This window comes from Trachymyrmex cornetzi, unplaced genomic scaffold, assembly GCF_001594075.2.
Source record: "Trachymyrmex cornetzi isolate Tcor2-1 unplaced genomic scaffold, Tcor1.1 scaffold147, whole genome shotgun sequence".
NCBI classification, from domain to species: Eukaryota; Metazoa; Arthropoda; class Insecta; order Hymenoptera; family Formicidae; genus Trachymyrmex; species Trachymyrmex cornetzi.
This window is the reverse complement of record NW_017296059.1, coordinates 1,714,181-1,731,299: the sequence shown is the minus strand read 5'-3', so window position 1 is coordinate 1,731,299 and position 17,119 is coordinate 1,714,181. Positions and strand designations below refer to the sequence as shown.

The 17,119-nt window shown below is 34.1% G+C and overlaps 3 protein-coding genes across 3 annotated transcripts in view; all 3 read right to left on the bottom strand.

Annotated features, from left to right (window-relative positions):
- Positions 1–3,502, bottom strand: part of LOC108757854 (eukaryotic translation initiation factor 2 subunit gamma) — a 22,795-nt gene extending 19,293 nt beyond the window's left edge. The window contains exons 1-3 of the mRNA XM_018502512.1: positions 3,265–3,502; positions 1,810–1,873; positions 1,588–1,698 (exon numbers count right to left, since the gene is read on the bottom strand). Of these exons, the coding sequence (XP_018358014.1) occupies positions 1,588–1,698; positions 1,810–1,873; positions 3,265–3,336 (247 nt within the window). The 5' untranslated portion in view covers positions 3,337–3,502. The remainder of the gene's footprint in view (positions 1–1,587; positions 1,699–1,809; positions 1,874–3,264) is intronic.
- Positions 3,503–6,489: 2,987 nt separating this feature from the next.
- ATPsyngamma (ATP synthase, gamma subunit) lies at positions 6,490–11,666 on the bottom strand. The gene is made up of 4 exons (XM_018502605.1): positions 11,532–11,666; positions 9,010–9,552; positions 6,709–7,103; positions 6,490–6,555 (listed from the first exon to the last, which is right to left on the bottom strand). The coding sequence occupies exons 2-3, from the start codon at positions 9,537–9,539 to the stop codon at positions 6,737–6,739; spliced, it is 897 nt and encodes a 298-aa protein (XP_018358107.1). The 5' UTR covers positions 9,540–9,552; positions 11,532–11,666; the 3' UTR covers positions 6,490–6,555; positions 6,709–6,736.
- Positions 11,667–13,436: 1,770 nt separating this feature from the next.
- On the bottom strand, positions 13,437–16,185 carry ND-15 (NADH dehydrogenase (ubiquinone) 15 kDa subunit). Its single transcript, XM_018502183.1, has 2 exons — positions 16,033–16,185; positions 13,437–13,848 (listed from the first exon to the last, which is right to left on the bottom strand). Exon 2 carries the CDS (start codon positions 13,839–13,841, stop codon positions 13,509–13,511), a length of 333 nt encoding a protein of 110 aa, XP_018357685.1. The 5' UTR covers positions 13,842–13,848; positions 16,033–16,185; the 3' UTR covers positions 13,437–13,508.
- Positions 16,186–17,119: the final 934 nt, after the last annotated feature.

The window sequence follows — 17,119 nt, the reverse complement described above, 5'->3', positions numbered from 1 at the left end:
ATTTTTGTTTTAAACATTTTTTTATTTAATCGCGATGTTTCGAGTTATTTGGCTAAGTTAAAATGGGTCACCCTGTATATGCAAGTACATATATAATATATATTAATTCAAGATTGAATTATTTAAAGCAACGAAGATCCAGCTTCGACCGTAATAGGCTTTTAAATTTCTAGTATTGATTATGTTTCTCACATATACGGTCTAAAATAAAAATATTGTTTGGATTAAAATAGTTCGAACATACATTCAGTCCGAACTATTTAACGTTTGAACTGTTCGAACTGTCAAATCGTCTGATGTTTCCGAGCACTAGTAGAAACAAGCATTAAGCCGGTGGCACGTGATGCTTGTTTTCCTATTGATTGTTAATAGCTGGATTACAATCTTGCCATCGTATTGGCTGTGGTGCTGACAATGTCAGCTTTAGTGTCTGATACGACTGACTATATCAGGCCTGTCCAACACTTTGTTCGTGAGTCGAAAACCCTTCCCTCACTCCGTCATCTCGGTAGAGCGAGGCGGAGCGAAAATAACAAAGGATAGGCGTCAAGGTTCAGCCTAAATTCAGGTCTGTTCGAGATTCATAGAATAAAGATTCATAAAATGTATAGACAGTTATTTAAGCATACAATTATGCCAGGAAAAAATGTTTTATATATAATTTTATGTAATTGTGTACATATGGACACATTTTATATACAATTATATATAATTATGTAAATAGTTAAGTACAATTATATGTATATAAAATTATATATAATTATATAGAATTAATAATATAATTTAATAATATATAATTATTTACAATTGTATATAAAATACATTTTTTCTCGGGACAGTTTATTTGCACAATTTTTTAAAAATATTAAAATAATTTAAGTATTAAAAGGCTTTTGGGCTAACGCTTGTTGCCTTATGCGGAAATAAATATACAATAACATAAAATAAAAATTACAATAAAATCTATTAAAAAATTTCGATCTTTAATCTGGTCATCATAAGTTGTAAAAATCGCTGATGATGATCAAATTAAAGGTGGAAACGTTTGTGATTAAATTTTATTGTAATTTTTGGGTTTCACTACTGAGCATAATAAACATAATAAAAAACAGCTACAATAATTACATATTGAGAAGTGAGTTCTCCCTTGGCTCCTTTATTCTATGAATCTCAGACAGACCTGAATTCAGGCGGAATTTTGGCGCCAATCCTTTGTTAGTTTCGCTCCGCCTCGCTCTACTGAGATGACGGAGAGGGGGAAGCGTTTTCGACTCACGAGGAAAGTGTTGGACAGGCCTAGACTATATCAATCCAGTCATACGATTACCTCATATAAGGGAAACCAGGGTTATATTACGAAGGGAAAAGCGTTTAACTTGCGAGCTAAGCTTTGGACAAGTCTGATTTAAAAGATTTGTTATAGTGTAATTATATAAAAAAATATTCTTCTGCACAGGCACATTTGTGCAAAAGAACGTTTTTTTAATCAATTTTAATACCGGAAGGTATATTTGTGTAAAATTGACTGATTTCTTCGAAATTAATAAATTTACAGAGAAAAAAATTAATACATTTAAGTGTGCTCACCAAGTTTAATAGTGATATTCCTTTCTAGTTCATTTTTAAAACGAACAGTCTGCACTCCCGAAATAGCTTTCACAATCGTTGATTTTCCATGTGCTACATGTCCAATAGTTCCTATGTAATAAGTTCATGTATATACATTTATCTATATTTTCTAACACTAGTATTAGAAAATATATGTATCATATTTTTAACATGGAGAATGCTTAAACTTTGTGGACTCACCAATATTGATTGTAGCCTGCCTACTGATTACTTCGGGTGACAATGCAGTTAATGTAATTACATCCTGTACACAAAATCAAAGGAAAAGAACATAAATATTTTTCAGAGTATGCAATAAAATGCTAGGATAAAATTAAATTCAAAATCATTACAATTTAAAATACAGTGGAACTTTCATAACTTTTACTACATGAGACTGTGAGAAGTTATGGAAGTTCTCCCCATTCTGACATTAGGGGTGAAGCATTAAAAGTAAATAGCATGTATTAAGCTGATTCTACAATGAGTCGATAGTCCTAAGGTCCACAGTTCCACAAATTTTCTAAGGTCCAGTTTCACAGCTCACGATTACTTCTTAACCGAGGTTCAACTTGTTTCTCATCTTTTTCCAATTCTAGAATTGGAAAGAGATAATGAATAAGTTGAACCTCGGTTAAGAAGTAATCGTGAGTTGTGAAACTGGACCTTAGAAAATTTCCCGAAGAAAATGACTCCACGCTAAAATCAAGTCAGTTCACGAGACAAAGAGGTAAGAGGCATTGTGAATAACCGAATGCAGCCTTTGTGCAAGTTCAGCTAAAACAAGACATCTAGAGATACATTGATAAAAAAATTCCAATAACTAAAGATTAACAAAGAATAAAATGTTCTACATATGATTCGTAAAAGATTAATTTCTTGTAAAATAAATATAGAATGTTATACTCACAGATCTCTTATTCTTGTGGAACGAGTAAGACATTCTATTATTATAATTATTATTACAATTAAACTTTTAACCAGTTTTTATTAACTTTCATTAAACTTAAAATAGACATTAAGAGGGAAAAAGGACAAAAAATAATTAAGAGCACCGTATATACAAAAAGTAAAACTGGCATCATACCGATTAATAATTAATTTGCAAATTATACATTCTGCCTGAACTTGAAAAATCAGACTAGTAATTTATCTGCCTTACAGTATACTACAATCTAATTGAACAAATATTCAATAATTTCCTCCCTTCCGCGTTCCTTACATTCCTCAATCATTTGATGATTCCGAAAAAAATTTTCACTGACCCTACGTTAAAATCAAGTCAATCCACGGGACAAAGAGATAAGGGAGACAAAAAAATCTGGTGTCGAATCCTATTTTTCTCTTTCTTTATCATAACATTGAGAATCTACGAGTTTAATTTTGAGTAAAGAGAAATATGTTGTGCACGTGGCTACCCATACCAAGCCAAGCCAATATGATTACACGAGGTTATAACATGGCGGCGCAACATCAGGGAATCGAGTATATATCTCAAAATGAGATGAAAATTACAAAAATAGGCAAATTCATTAGAATATTTATAATTTAATTAATTAATATCTAATAAATTTTCTCACTTATGTAATTTTCACCTTATTTAAAAGTACATAATCGACTCTCAAAAAAATGGCGCGAAGCCCACAGTGAACTTACTAGTTTTGATAAATCTTGCTTGTAGAGATTCGGCTGCCCGGTAGTTACACCAAGACTATCCTCATTTCCCATTTTCCAAATCTCACCAGTGTTAAGCTCAGAATGCCTTTACTCTACAAGGGTTCCTTGTTCAATCCTTCTGCGTCCTTCGTCTCTCCACCCACGCTCCTGGTCAAATCGAATGGTTGTGAAGAAATGAACGATGGCTTCGGTATTGCAACTATTGCAAGCAAATCTTCCACTACTTTCCACCTCTACCGACCTCCACTTTCTTCTAGAAAAGAAACCCCGTGGCGTAGCGTTTGCCCTATGCTCTGTAGTCAACCGAATATTTTCGTAACTTCTCGTTACTGGCGCTGTGAACGTGAGCTGTGATGGAGCCACAGGCGAATGTAGATACGAATATACATTACGTGCAGAAATTAAAGCATCATCTCTCACACCTTCGAAAAATGGGTAAACTTTAAAGGAGTGTAACTTCTACATAAATAGTCAAAATGAGATTTAAAAAAAAGCATTTTGTAGCTTGAAATCTCTACTTTCCAAATCTGTATAATGAAATAACGATTCGGCTGATTTTTACGGAACTACATGATTATAAAGGAAGATCCGTAAAATCTCAAAATTTTTTGTAAACTTTGTACAGTTTCATGCCGTGAATGAGAAGTCGGGTACAAATACAATTCACAGCTTTCGAAAGCGTGATCCTTTACCTTTAATTTACCTTTTTTTTTACCTCGGTATGATTTTTTTTACCGAGTTATTCAACATTGAAGTAAAAATGGTCCCTTTGACTTTGACTGCTTATAAAAGACGATCGGAGTGACGCACAGCATTTTTAAAAAAAGCAAAAAAAAGTTCAGTTTTCTCTTTAAGATGCTTTTATCAATTTTTAAACACAGATAAGCTTTTTATGTAAAAACTTCAGTGAAAGCAACGGGCATTATCATACATAAGTATGAATCTGTGTCCCATCCGATCACGCATTGGAAGAACATATGGACGCAATATTTCGTTGATATATCGTATAGACGTTAATCCAGGAGGTGGTATAATAACAAGAGGAGTGCGCGTAAATCGAGATATACCTGCCCATACTATAACGGAACCACCAAAGAAACTTCTAATAATTGGCATACGGCAATTCTCTTCGTTTCGCTGTCCAGGACAACGCTATACTTGTATTCATCTATCATTCTGGTACAAAGAAAATCGTGACTCATCCGTGAACAATACATTGTTCTAATTTCTTTGGTATCAATTAATGTAAACGTGCCTATGTTAAACGTGCATGCCCCTGTGACGACGACTTAACATAGATACACGCACCGGCCAGCGTGAGCGAAAATTAGTTTCTCTTAAACGATTTCTAACTGTTGTTGCAGATATAGGATGTCGAGGATATCTATCTTCGATTAACAAATCGTCTGGCAATATTTGCTGCAGTGATCGTACGGTTTTGAAGAACGTGTCTAATAGCGTATTTCACTGGCAGAGTTGGTGCGCACTCAGTGCACTTTAAAGCTGTTGTGCACAAATCGACATAAAAATGTATGTTTAATAAAAATATAGAAATAAATTAAACCACGAAATCCTTAATATATTTTATTGTGATATTTGATAAAATATACATTGGGTATTTTATTAACTGAGATCTCTCACTTTTACAGTCATATTAGGTTAATGTACAACAGCTTTAATGTGCACTGAGTGCGCAGCGGTTCTGCCAGTGAAATACGCTATAACAATATTTCTAACAAAATGTAGCTTTTTCCGCCTGTATTAAATAAAAAAAAGTGAAAGTGCCGGCCACTCAACGTTTCCCAACCTTATTTATATCCGCCGCAGTTAGTAACACATGTAATTGCCACTAGAAAACACTAGAGTCCCTATAATGAGAATCAAGACATAAGAGGCGACGCCCTCGTGAATGGTCGCCGCCATTTCTAGGCGCTTTCGATGTGTTAGTGAATCTGTGAATTGGTGTGAGCAACTGTTTCATGGTGTAGTAGTACAACAGGCGCGGACGCGTTTGTGCCACGCGTTAAGGTAAATTTTCACGAGCTGCTTTAACCGGCTGTTTTAGCGACGAAAAGGGTCACGTGATCAAAATGGACGTTTGATATTCGTCAATTTTGACCACGTGATTCTTTTTGTCGCTGAAACAGCCGGTTTGAGCAGCTCGTGAAAATTTACCTTTATTTGTGCTGTTTCTGGCTGGCGCCCGGCAATGGCGTCCTTCCGATCTTATGTCTTGACTCTCATTATAGGGACTCTATTTAACGACAGTCGCCATTTTGTGTCTATGGCACGCGATTATTCAAAACTTTAGCCTCTTTCACTTTCACTGCGGTTTTTGTAAATACTCGCTCGCGCTCGAAAATTGCAACAAGGATCTCGCTATCGCGCTCAGTCATGTTGAGTTGAGTTTAGCCGAACGCAGCGTGCTCCGACTCCAATGTGCATCACTGCAACATTAGGGCTGCGTTCCGTTTCACGCATGATGCGCATGATGTATCATTTATCCTTATTAATATTCACCGAATATTAAGTCTTAGTAATTAAAGGAAATGCTCGCAAAGACCAAAAAGCAGAGAGACAAAAGAATAAAGAGACAGAAGAACAAACGCGCAAGCTACATAAAACGATTAATCAATAGCAATACATTCGACTTCATGTTATTAGACAATGATTATCTTATCATTTTCATTATCAATCAAAAATTAGAAATTACTGAATAAGAAATAAAAATCTTAGAATATTTTAGAATTCACATTCATTTAAAAGCTCGTTAGAAACGGGTTTATGATGATGTTGAATCTTATTACATATCTATATTACTAACCGAATATAATGCTTTAAGTATTTTTATCAGATTTACAGAATTTATATTATATAAATGACAGCTTACTATTATGAAATACATGATTTTGTAATCGAATTGATTTATTGAACAACTTGGACATATAAATATCAGATAGGCTTTTAATATTCTTGATATTTACACTGCAGCGGTTTGAACATCATCCAAGTCAGTGGGAAACTTGATCTTTCGGCAGTATAAAATCTGATTTATGGAGACCAGAACCAATAAAGTTCAATTCTAGGATTTCAATGCTTTTATACGATTATATTATGAACAAAAGCATTGAAATCTTAATATTAAACTTTATCGTTTCAGGTACAAGTTAATAATGGTTACTCCATAAATCAGACTTAACAGGATTGTTTCCCCGTCATTTCTTCTTTTCCGACAACGTTCTCTTCCTATTTGCCGGCACTATAAATTGGGTGCTTTCCAGCAAGGGACACAGTCAGACACAGTGTAACACAGTGAATCATACGTCCTTGTTGTTTGCTTACGTTAAACAAGGATGAAACGATTCACTGTGTTACACTGTGTTTGATTGTGTCCTTGCTGGAAAGAGAGAGAGCACCCATTGATAAACTAAATTTCTCCTCCGGAACATTTTTAATCCAGAGCAGCGGCACCAGAAATAATTTCGATCAGTTCCCTGGTGATCACAGCCTGTCGAGTGCGGTTGAAAGTGAGAGTGAGTTTGTCGATCATCTCTCCGGCGTTCTTGCTAGCATTATCCATAGCTGTCATACGGCTGGACTGCTCGCTGCAGGCACCTTCCTTCATCGAGTAAAATAACAGCGAAGCAAGAGAGAACTCGAGATAGCTCTGTATCACCTCATCATCGAGCGAATCATACACCGACAATTTTGGCGCAGTAACTACTGCATTCTTATCAAACAATGGTAGATCATCAATCGCGTACGATACCACAGATTTAAATCTGTTGTACACTATACGTCCACTGCCAAAGGAATAACTGCAAAAGAATAGTTATTAATTATATTATACAGCATTTTCTTTTAAAAAGACATATAGTTTATATATCTAAAATATCCATATAGTTAAGAAAGCAACAGAAAGGACCTCACGCAAATGTTATGAAAATTGTATTTCGGTCGAATTAGCTGAATATTTGATATGTTGTAAATCTTGTCATTACGATAAAAAGTTTCCATAGGCACGACCCCTTTCTATAATGAATCGTTTTACCTCTACAAGGCGTCATTTTTCGAAACGGGCTAATACTACAATATCTTATTTTCAACGGTACATTCCTACGTCATCATTGCATTTGCATTTTCTATTTATATTTTTAAATAAAAAGTTATAAGGATAATATTGACTTGATTGCTTCTTAAAAATCAGAGTGTTTGAGTATTGTAAGTCCCCTTGCCTCTCACAAATCGGGGTGCTTAAATCTCTAAAATCAATTAATCGATTTCGATACCTTTATAACTTTTTTATAAGAAGCAATCAAGTCATCAATATTATCGTTATAACTTTTTTTTACTTAAAAATATACGCAGAAATGACGTAGGAATGCACCGTACTCGTTGAAAATAAGATATTGTAGTATTAGCCCGTTTTAAAAAATGACGCCTCGTAAAGGTGAAATGATTCATTATGGGAGTCATATTTGTGGAAACTTTTTATGAGGACAAGATTTACAACATATCAAATTTTCAGCCAATTTGACCAAAATTGAATTTCCTTTAGGTAAATTAATAATAAATAGTAATAAAAAGGCAATAGGAATCGTCGCTAGATGTATAATTTTATGATAATGTTTGTGAAGAGGTGAGAGTATTCCTTGATAAATTTGTTGACCATTCCACTTCATAGGCTGATTGGTAACCGAAAGCCTCAATCTCGAAAACCACGAACATTATGTAATTATAAAGAATATTTGATTAACGTATAGTCAATTTAGATATAAAATGACGTACAGGGTGTTACAGATACATATTAGGCAGCACGACAGGTTACGCGGCAAACTTTGCTTGGCCAAGCGTGGTTTAATAGACAATGACAGTGATTTTATAACATAAACTTTATAATATAAATAATAAAAGTTTGTAGTATAAACTTTATAATGTATAAAGTCACTGTCATTGTCTATTAAACCACGCTTGCCCATGCAAAGTTTGCCACGCAACCCGTCGTACTGCCTAGTATGTATCTGTAACACCCTGTACATTATACATGAAATAATTAAATTATACATCAAAATCGCTAACAGAATAAAATAGTAACTGAAGACTTAGTTTTATAATAAATATTCTTTATAATTTTATAATGTTCGTGGTTTCGTCGGTTGAGATTGAGGCTTTCGGTTACCAATCAGCCTATGAACTGGAATGGTCGACAAATTTATCAAGAAAGACTCTCATCTCTTCACAGACGTTATCATAAAATTATACATCATTTTTGCTGAGAATGGCCCAAATATGAAACGTTCAGGCCGTTTAAATTAAATTATTGTAACATAGTATGTAAGATAATTTTAATTTTTTACATTGCGCAGTTATTAGATCTAGCGACGACTCCTGTTGCCTTTTTATTACTATTTATTATTATTCTAAATATAAGGAGTTCATTAATTTATTTTTTTATTGTAATTTATTAACTTTAGGAAAATTTATAGTAGACAATCTCAGCTGGTACTAGGTCTGTTCTTTTTAAACTAAACTTATGGTTCATCTTTTCTTTTTTTTCTCTAACATGGAAAGAAAAAGTGAAAAGATGAACTATAAACAAGTTGAATTGAAAAGAGAAGTTCAATTGAAAAGAACAGGTCCATTGCATTAATTAACTGTTTAAACTAATAATTAGTTACTCTATATTTAATACTCTATCCTAGCTCTTGAGTTTGGTTAACATACCCACTGTTCAATATCTGTATAGCTATTTTAGCAGCATCATTGAATGTGGGTGGTTTGCGACCGACCTCGGAAGCGACGAAGAGTATGTTATTCGCGAACTGCCGTTGAAGAATGGCACGAGACTTCTCACCAATGCATATGATCTTCGTGTCCTCACGTTCCTTAGAATCGGCTAATAACCGGTCGCGAATGTTGCGAGATACACCAGTATGAACGGCGCCGCAGAGACCACGATCGCTGGTCACAGCAATAACAAGCTTTTTCGGTTCCTCTGGTGGTGCTTGGATCTCAGCCTGCTCGTAGAACACCTTTGTGCCGATGCCGAGGGGACGAGCCTGCTTTAAATCACGTTCTGCTCGATTATACTTGGCTGCTGATACCATCTTCATGGATTGAGTAATCTTTTGAATATTCTTGACAGATTTCAAACGTATAGAGATTGCTTTAAGAGTGGCCATTCCCCTCTGCTGTTGCCATTGTTGCTCTTGCGCGGCTAGCCGCAGAAACGTTGATATACGGTTACTGAGCATCGTTGTTAGATTCCTAAAAATTCAAATTATCAAGAGACCACTCTATTTTAACTCAAGGACTTGAACCGAAAAATTTCGGTTTAGATAACAATCCGAGGCTAAATCCAACTTTTGATTTCAGTTCTTTTACCATAACGGTTACTGAGTTCTATCAGAAAACTATCAGAAAATATGCATTATCTCAACTTAATTATACTATGCAATAAAATATTATAATGCACAGATTCTTGATAGTCACAAACTGGTTTGAAAACACGTAGGAACAAAATCCTAAAATTTTCAGATTTGTCCTTTATTTTCTTTTGCTTAGTTTACATCATGCACTTGCGATACGGACACTAGTAGCTTCTCAAAGAATTAAAATAGATAGAAATAGATTCGTGTAGTCATTGCCAAATCCAAAATTCGGATTTTTTTCAGACACTGGGATTGAATTATCTTGGCCGCGGTCCGATACACGCTCACACGCTTAAAAATCATTTCATCCTTGTTGTTTGTCAAATGTTAAACGAAGACAAGCAATGCTCATGAGCGTTGTCAGCATGATTCGGACCACGGCCCTTAATTATGATGATACATGTAAACATACACATGATATATATATTTAATGAAAGACATGGAGAATGGTCTGTGCGATCCGTACCTAAGTAATGTATCAAATGTAGTTGACAATAGTGAGAGAAAGGGACCATGGAAGATGGCCAATCTCTCTCTCATTCTCTTTCCCATTACATTATTGAATGGAAAGAAATAGAAATGGCTGTCTGCCATGGTCTCTCTCATCTCTATCGACCATTTTGACACACAGATCGCACAGTTCATTCTCTATCACTTTGTATTTAATTAATCATTTTGATGCATATTCTACCAATTTAGTACATCATTCTTTAAATATATTGCTGAAATTAAAATTATTTAATAGAAAGTTACTGTTGTATATCAGTTGAACAGAACATGAAGTAGACTAGAAGATACTCGCAGTGTTGCCTGTGTTGATACAAGATAGACTTCTCATAAATAAGTATATATTAATTTTATCTGTTGTACCATTTATATAAGTATATATTAATTTTATTTATTGTACCATTTTATATAAGTATATATTAATTTGATCTACTGTACCAGTGAGTATATTATTTTGTGCCCTCATTAATATACAACACAGTTTTACTAGATAATACACGTATCAAGTGCTCCATGTAAAAGAGGTTTTTAAAAAAATATGTATTTATATTGAAGCATGACTATAGTAAGTAGGACTAGCATCAGAATACAAAATAATACTTAAATACTGAGATTGGTGGTCTGCGAGGTGAAAAAAAACAAAATGCTGTTATTTTTTTTCGCTTTTAAATGTTTCATTTGTTATGTAGCTTTTGTTCAATCAGTCACACATAAATGATAATAGTGGAAACATATTTTTTTAAATAGATATCGCAGGGATTAACCTTAGTAAAAGTGTCATTACTTTTTACCTCAGTATTTAAGGGATAAAGAGTGTCAGAATAGAAGTGATAAAAAACCTAGCTATTCTAACAAGTAGTTTTGTCAGTTAATGTAAATTACCGATAATAGTGATAAAATGCAATTACATTTCTGATGATAGTGATAAAATGCAATTACATTTCTGATGATAGTGATAAATACAACGAAATGAAAGAGCTGTTACATCTGCAGAGAAAAATTTCTGACATTCGGTAAGTACATATTATCGTCTTTTTTGTCAAAAATACTTTCTGTATACATACTTTCTCGCTCCTGGAATAAATCGTAAGACACACTGTGAAATATGATATGATTAAGTCGTAAACTTGAAATTACGGCGATGAATCAAGTCCAACAATCAGGAACTCAGTTCCAAATGTAGCACAATATCATTCCGTTTACATAATCGCAAGGAGAACATGTATGTAGAATCGATATCGTGATAAAGTCGAGTGCGAAAAAGATGAAGCTGCATCGTTTAGAAACGATGCAGCGAAATCGACTCACCGGCCAAAATAAAGCTCTGAAATTAAGCTCACGAATTGAGAATCCTTCTCTAATTGACTAATCAACCAGGGGTTTTATTCTTGAAAAGAAACGTATACGAAAATCTAGGGAAATGCTACAGTATACGTTAGGGCCTGCGCACATGGCTACGTTCGGAAACGTCGCTCGGATGCCTCCGATGCCTCGGATTCATCATCTGTCCTTGTTTAATATTATATTAGATGTTAAACAAGGACAGATGATGAATCCGAGGCATCGGAGGCATCTGAGCGACGTTCCCGAACGCAGCCAATAGAGGAACAAGAATTAGATATTAAGATTTCAATCTATCAGAAACCGTGTATTCCGATGTAATCAGTTTCTGATAGGTTAAAATCTTAATATCTAATTTCTGTTCCTCTATTGTGATCAGGCCCTTACGTATACTATAGTATTTCCCTTTCGTATACGTTTCTTTTTAAGAATAGAGCTCCAGATCAGCGGATCCACGAGATCCGTCGACCGAATAGAATTAGGGTGCCGTCACATGCGGCGTAACTTGCATAAGCGTAACTTGCGCAGACCAATCATATCATTTCACTTAGACGCCTAAGGCGTCGTCTACAATACACGAAGTAAGAAGTAAGGCCCTGCGCACAATTAAGGATGTAGCGGTCGTAGAATCTTAAGTCGTAAAAAATTAACCAATCGCAATCGAATATAAGAAGAATAATCGACTACGATTGGTCAATTTTCTATTGTAGACCCCCGCATAAGGCCCTAGGCACAATGAAGGAAATAATAGGAATATAAGAATAAATATTAAAATTTCAACCTATCAGAAACCGTATATTCCGGTGTAACTGGTATCTGATAGGTTAAAATCTTAATATCTATTCCTGTTCCTAATATTTTCTCCATTGTGCGCAGGGCCTAAGAAATAATCGACTGTGATTGGTCAATTTCTTACTCTTACTTCTTACTTCGTGTATTGTAGACGACGCCTTATTGTAGAAGGCCCATTGTAGGCCGAGTCGCCGATCGCTCACGTGACGCTGTGCCCCCAGGAGCGTCGCGATACGAAAAGTATACTGGGAACATATCTTTCCGGCAAATATCGTTAAAATATTTTCTTTTCTATGTGATTTTTATTTTAATAAATAATTAAAATAAATCTTTTATTATTAACATATTATATTCTGCAATAATATATAATTAAAAATTACAATATGATAATTATAATATAAACAATGGCTTTCCATGTTATCTTGAAAGTACTATTATTGATACGTTTTTCAAATAGTTTCTTCAGTAGGTTTATTTCACTAAGAAATAAAAAAAGATGATTAAATATATGTAACTCGGTAAAGTAAAATTTTACATCATAAATATTTTATATTGTAAATAAATATTTATGTAAAATTTTACTTTCGGTAAAAGTTTCAGTTTCGGTCGGACTCTATTTATACGTATAATAAAGTTTACAAAATTTCAGCTAATATTTAAGTTATAGTAACATAAAAATTTTAGAATACTTTAAATTAAATTTTGCATAAATCATAGCAATAAATTTTTTTCGTGCTGTCACTTCTAGCTAGATTGAGAGGTAGAATAGATTCTTTCCACCGTACTGTCTGTAATGCTAGCCTTTTACTCTGTTGTTAATATCGCAGTCTAGTAGAGTGAAGAGATTCTAATCGTTCTACAGAATTTCTATAGATTTAAAGGAATCCGATCGGAAAAAACGACCCATACAGCACAGAACATTGAAATAATATTCTGTACTGTAGGGGAGCATCGTCCCGCAGACTTACCTGGTACAGGTAAGATTCGAATAAAATATTTTCAGAAAAAAAAAGAAAATTTTTTAAAAAAGTAATGAACTGATGTGTCAGATATAATATTTCTATACATAAAACGCTTTTGTCATCTATCAAATAAATTTTTTTAATATGATACATTTACACATATAAACTATGCATATTTCCTGCGGATGATTTAATATAGATCGAGTGGCGGAGTTTCGTCGTACAGTTTTTCCCTTTCGCCATTTCTAAACTGCCGCTTTCGCTCAAGATCCATAGCGAGCAGGCGGCGCCTTCTTTTAATACCCATTATACATTCGTACATATCCTCGAGTATCAATCGGCACTTTTCCTTGCCTCTATGATAACCGTATGCTTCCATGCAGTCTATATACATCAGCTCATATGGCCCGCATTGTTTGTGGCCTTGTAAATTGCGTACATGAAGAAAGATATCTGAGGGAGGTCCTTTGAACAAGGGCGTACTACCCCACTTCATCCAAATGATATTGTCGTGGTCTATCATGATGTATCTGAAAAATACAGCATTTTTAGAAATCACAACTCATAATATATCAGTTAATATTTCAGAGTTTCAGTATTTTAGTATGATCCTTGCTACAGAAATATTTTATACAATCATGGGGAAAAGCTCTCGATACCAGTGCTAAATCCCAGCACTGAGACTACAATTTTCTATCTATGATCCTTTTCGCATATCGAGCGCTCGCAAGACGAACATATATACAGGGTGTCCAGAAAATCGCCCGCAATATTTCACGAAGTGATTCGGAACTCAAAAAGAAAGAAAAAAGCTACATAAACATAGGACCGGAAATAACGAGTTATAACTACTTTTATGTTAAAAAAATTGTAATTTATTTCTCATAATCACAATCATAATTTATTTCATAGTGTTCTAACATAAATAACTACATTTCAGACTATTTTGACGTTATCCAGGATGCACCACGTGGAGGCGTAGTTTGCTTGGCATTCCTCGAGTAAAGTAAAAAAAATTTTTAAATCAAAACGGATGCCAAACGGACTATATCTCCACGTAGTGCATCCTAAGTAACGCTAAAATAGTCTGAAATGTAGTTATTTATGTTAAAACACTATGAAATAAATTATGATTGTGATTACGAAAAAAATAAATTACATTTGTAACATAAAAGTGATCATATATAACTCGAAAACTTATTTCCGAACCTACAAGGAGAGAATTTTCTTTTAAAATTTAGACTGAAAATAGTTGCGGTACAATACAATATTTTAAAATTTTTACCATGCACTTCAGTAAAATTGATCGAACTTATTTTATACTTTATTGTAATTTTATTAATGAATGAGAGAGATTTACATATGACAACATTCTGAAACTGATTTGATTCTCTTTAAAATATGTTGTTAAACACAAAAAGACATGTATTTATATTAGCTCAATCTCAGATTTAAAGGATGAAACAATCTCTCAAAGCTAATACTTATATTTGATTTCTATGAATAAGCAAAATAATATATAGAAAAATGTTTTAAACAAAACTTTTATGGTTTCTTATATATTTTAACTGTACTCAGACTTTTCAAAAATCTAATATTTTGAAAATACTCTCTTATTCCCATTAATTTTGGGGGTTTGTTTCATCAGTTAAATCTGAGACTGAATATATAATAAAAATGTCTCTTAGATTTTTGTATTTAGTAACATATTTCAACGAGAATCCGGACAATTGTGATACATTCCTTATGAATGTAACTTCATCCAAACTCTAATTTAATTAGCAACTAATTCAAATGACAGAATTGCTTGAAGCAAAATTTCCATATAATTCTCTGCTTTTAATCAATCTTTTCTCTCATATAAATCCCATTAAATAGAGCTGATAAGGCCGTTTTACAACTCATGGTTAACTCTTAACCAAGGTTCAACTTTGTCACCTTTTTCCAATTCTAGAATTGAAAAGAGATAATGAATAAGTTGAACTTTGGTTAAGAGTTAACCGTCAGTTGTGAAACTGGGCCTAATTCTATCCATGTTACCAATGGCATTGGTACAAATTAATCATCTAAGTTAAACTAACTGAAAATTAGACTAAGGCCCAGTTTCACAATTCGCGGTTAACTCTTAACCGAGGTTCAACTTATTCATTATCTCCTTCCACTTCTAGAATTGGAAAGAGATGAGAAACAAGTTGACCTTAGTTAAGAATTAACCGTGAGTTGTGAAACTGGGCCTAAATATATAATCAAGATTCTTGATGAGCTAGTAAATGTCAAAGAAAATAATGATACCGTTGTATTGTCGAACAATAAGGCCCAGTTTCACAACTCATGATTAACTCTTAACCGAGGTTCAACTTATTTCTCATCTTTTTCCAATTCCAGAATTGAAAAAAGATAATAAATAAGTTGAACTTCGGTTAAGAATTAATCGTCAGTTGTGAAATTGGGCCTAAAACTCATTGCAGTTTATTCGCATTACAAAAATAATCCCAGGTAAAGTGTCTAAAATTGAGTTACAAGATGTTTTTGCGTCTAAAAGACGACTTAAAGTATCTTATGTCACAATTTTAGACTTTGTGTTGTTTGAGAACGATTTGGCAAACAATTTTTTTAATGTGAGAAGATATAATCTATATATAAACTATATAATCAGAAAAGTATAATAATGTAACTCGTCATGCATGTAAAAACGAAAGAACGATATTACGTACCGGTATAGATAGACAATATTTCGGTTTTTGTAATTATTATTTACGCTCTGTGTGTGAAGAGCTCTTGGAGAAATTTTAATGCACAGAAAATAATCTCTCTATTGCTTTATTTTTACATAATAGCATTCGACGTTACGTTACGTTGATGTTGCCACAGGTTTGTTCTTTTTAGAGCCATGGCATGCAAAAATCTTTAAGGCTCGGTTTCACAACTGATGGCCGCAACACACACTTTTGCATAACGCATAATACATAGTGCATAAGTCCGGATCTACAATAAAGCGGGGAGCACAAACTCTTGCATAACGCATAACACGTAATGCATAAGAATATGTACCAATCGAAGTTCTCCGTTTCTTTCCCTTCCATGTAATAGAGAACTCTGGTTGGTTCAATTTCTTATGCCTCATGTGTTATGCGTTATGCAAGAGTCTGTGCTCCCCACTTAAGGTTTTAAGCCTTAAGCTATAAGAAATGGGCGAATCACAGTCGCTTATTCTTCTCGGATTCGACTGTAATTGGTCAGTTTCTTACGGCATAAGGCATAAAACACCTATTGTAGATCCGGACTTAACCGAGGTTCAACTTATTCATTATCTCTTTTCAATTCTAGAATTGGAAAAAGATGAGAAATAAGTTAAACCTCGGTTAAGAGTTAATCATGAGTTATGAAACAGGGCCTAAGGCTACATTTCAAACTTCCTCTCCGAGGAAGATTTTACTCTATATGCTATAGTATACGTCACATGTACTATATATTTCGAGTAAAATGTCCTCAGAGAGGAAGTTTCGGAACGTATCCTAAGATAGTAACATGGTAGAAATACGTAAGGTGAGGCATCGTCTACAATACACGGAGTAAGAAGTAAGAGTAAGAAATTGACCAATCACAGTCGATTATTCTTCTCATTCGTCTGTCATTCGACTGTGATTGGTCAATTTCTTACTCTTACTTCTTACTCCGTGTATTGTAGACGGGCCTTTAAACGTGATGCTGCGCATGCGCATTGAGAACATTTATCCCTTACTACCTTTCTCTTTCGCACACATGTTTGCGTCAGCGCGAGCCATGGGCAAGTATAGGCTG

Bases quoted from the DNA above. Each gene is read 5' to 3' on its own strand.
- ND-15 (XM_018502183.1), bottom strand. From the start codon at position 13,841: ATGATAGACCACGACAATATCATTTGGATGAAGTGGGGTAGTACGCCC.
- ATPsyngamma (XM_018502605.1), bottom strand. From the start codon at position 9,539: ATGCTCAGTAACCGTATATCAACGTTTCTGCGGCTAGCCGCGCAAGAG. The intron at 7,104-9,009 runs GTATGTTAACCA...ATTCTTTTGCAG, and splicing joins ATACAGATATTGAACAGTGG to TTATTCCTTTGGCAGTGGAC.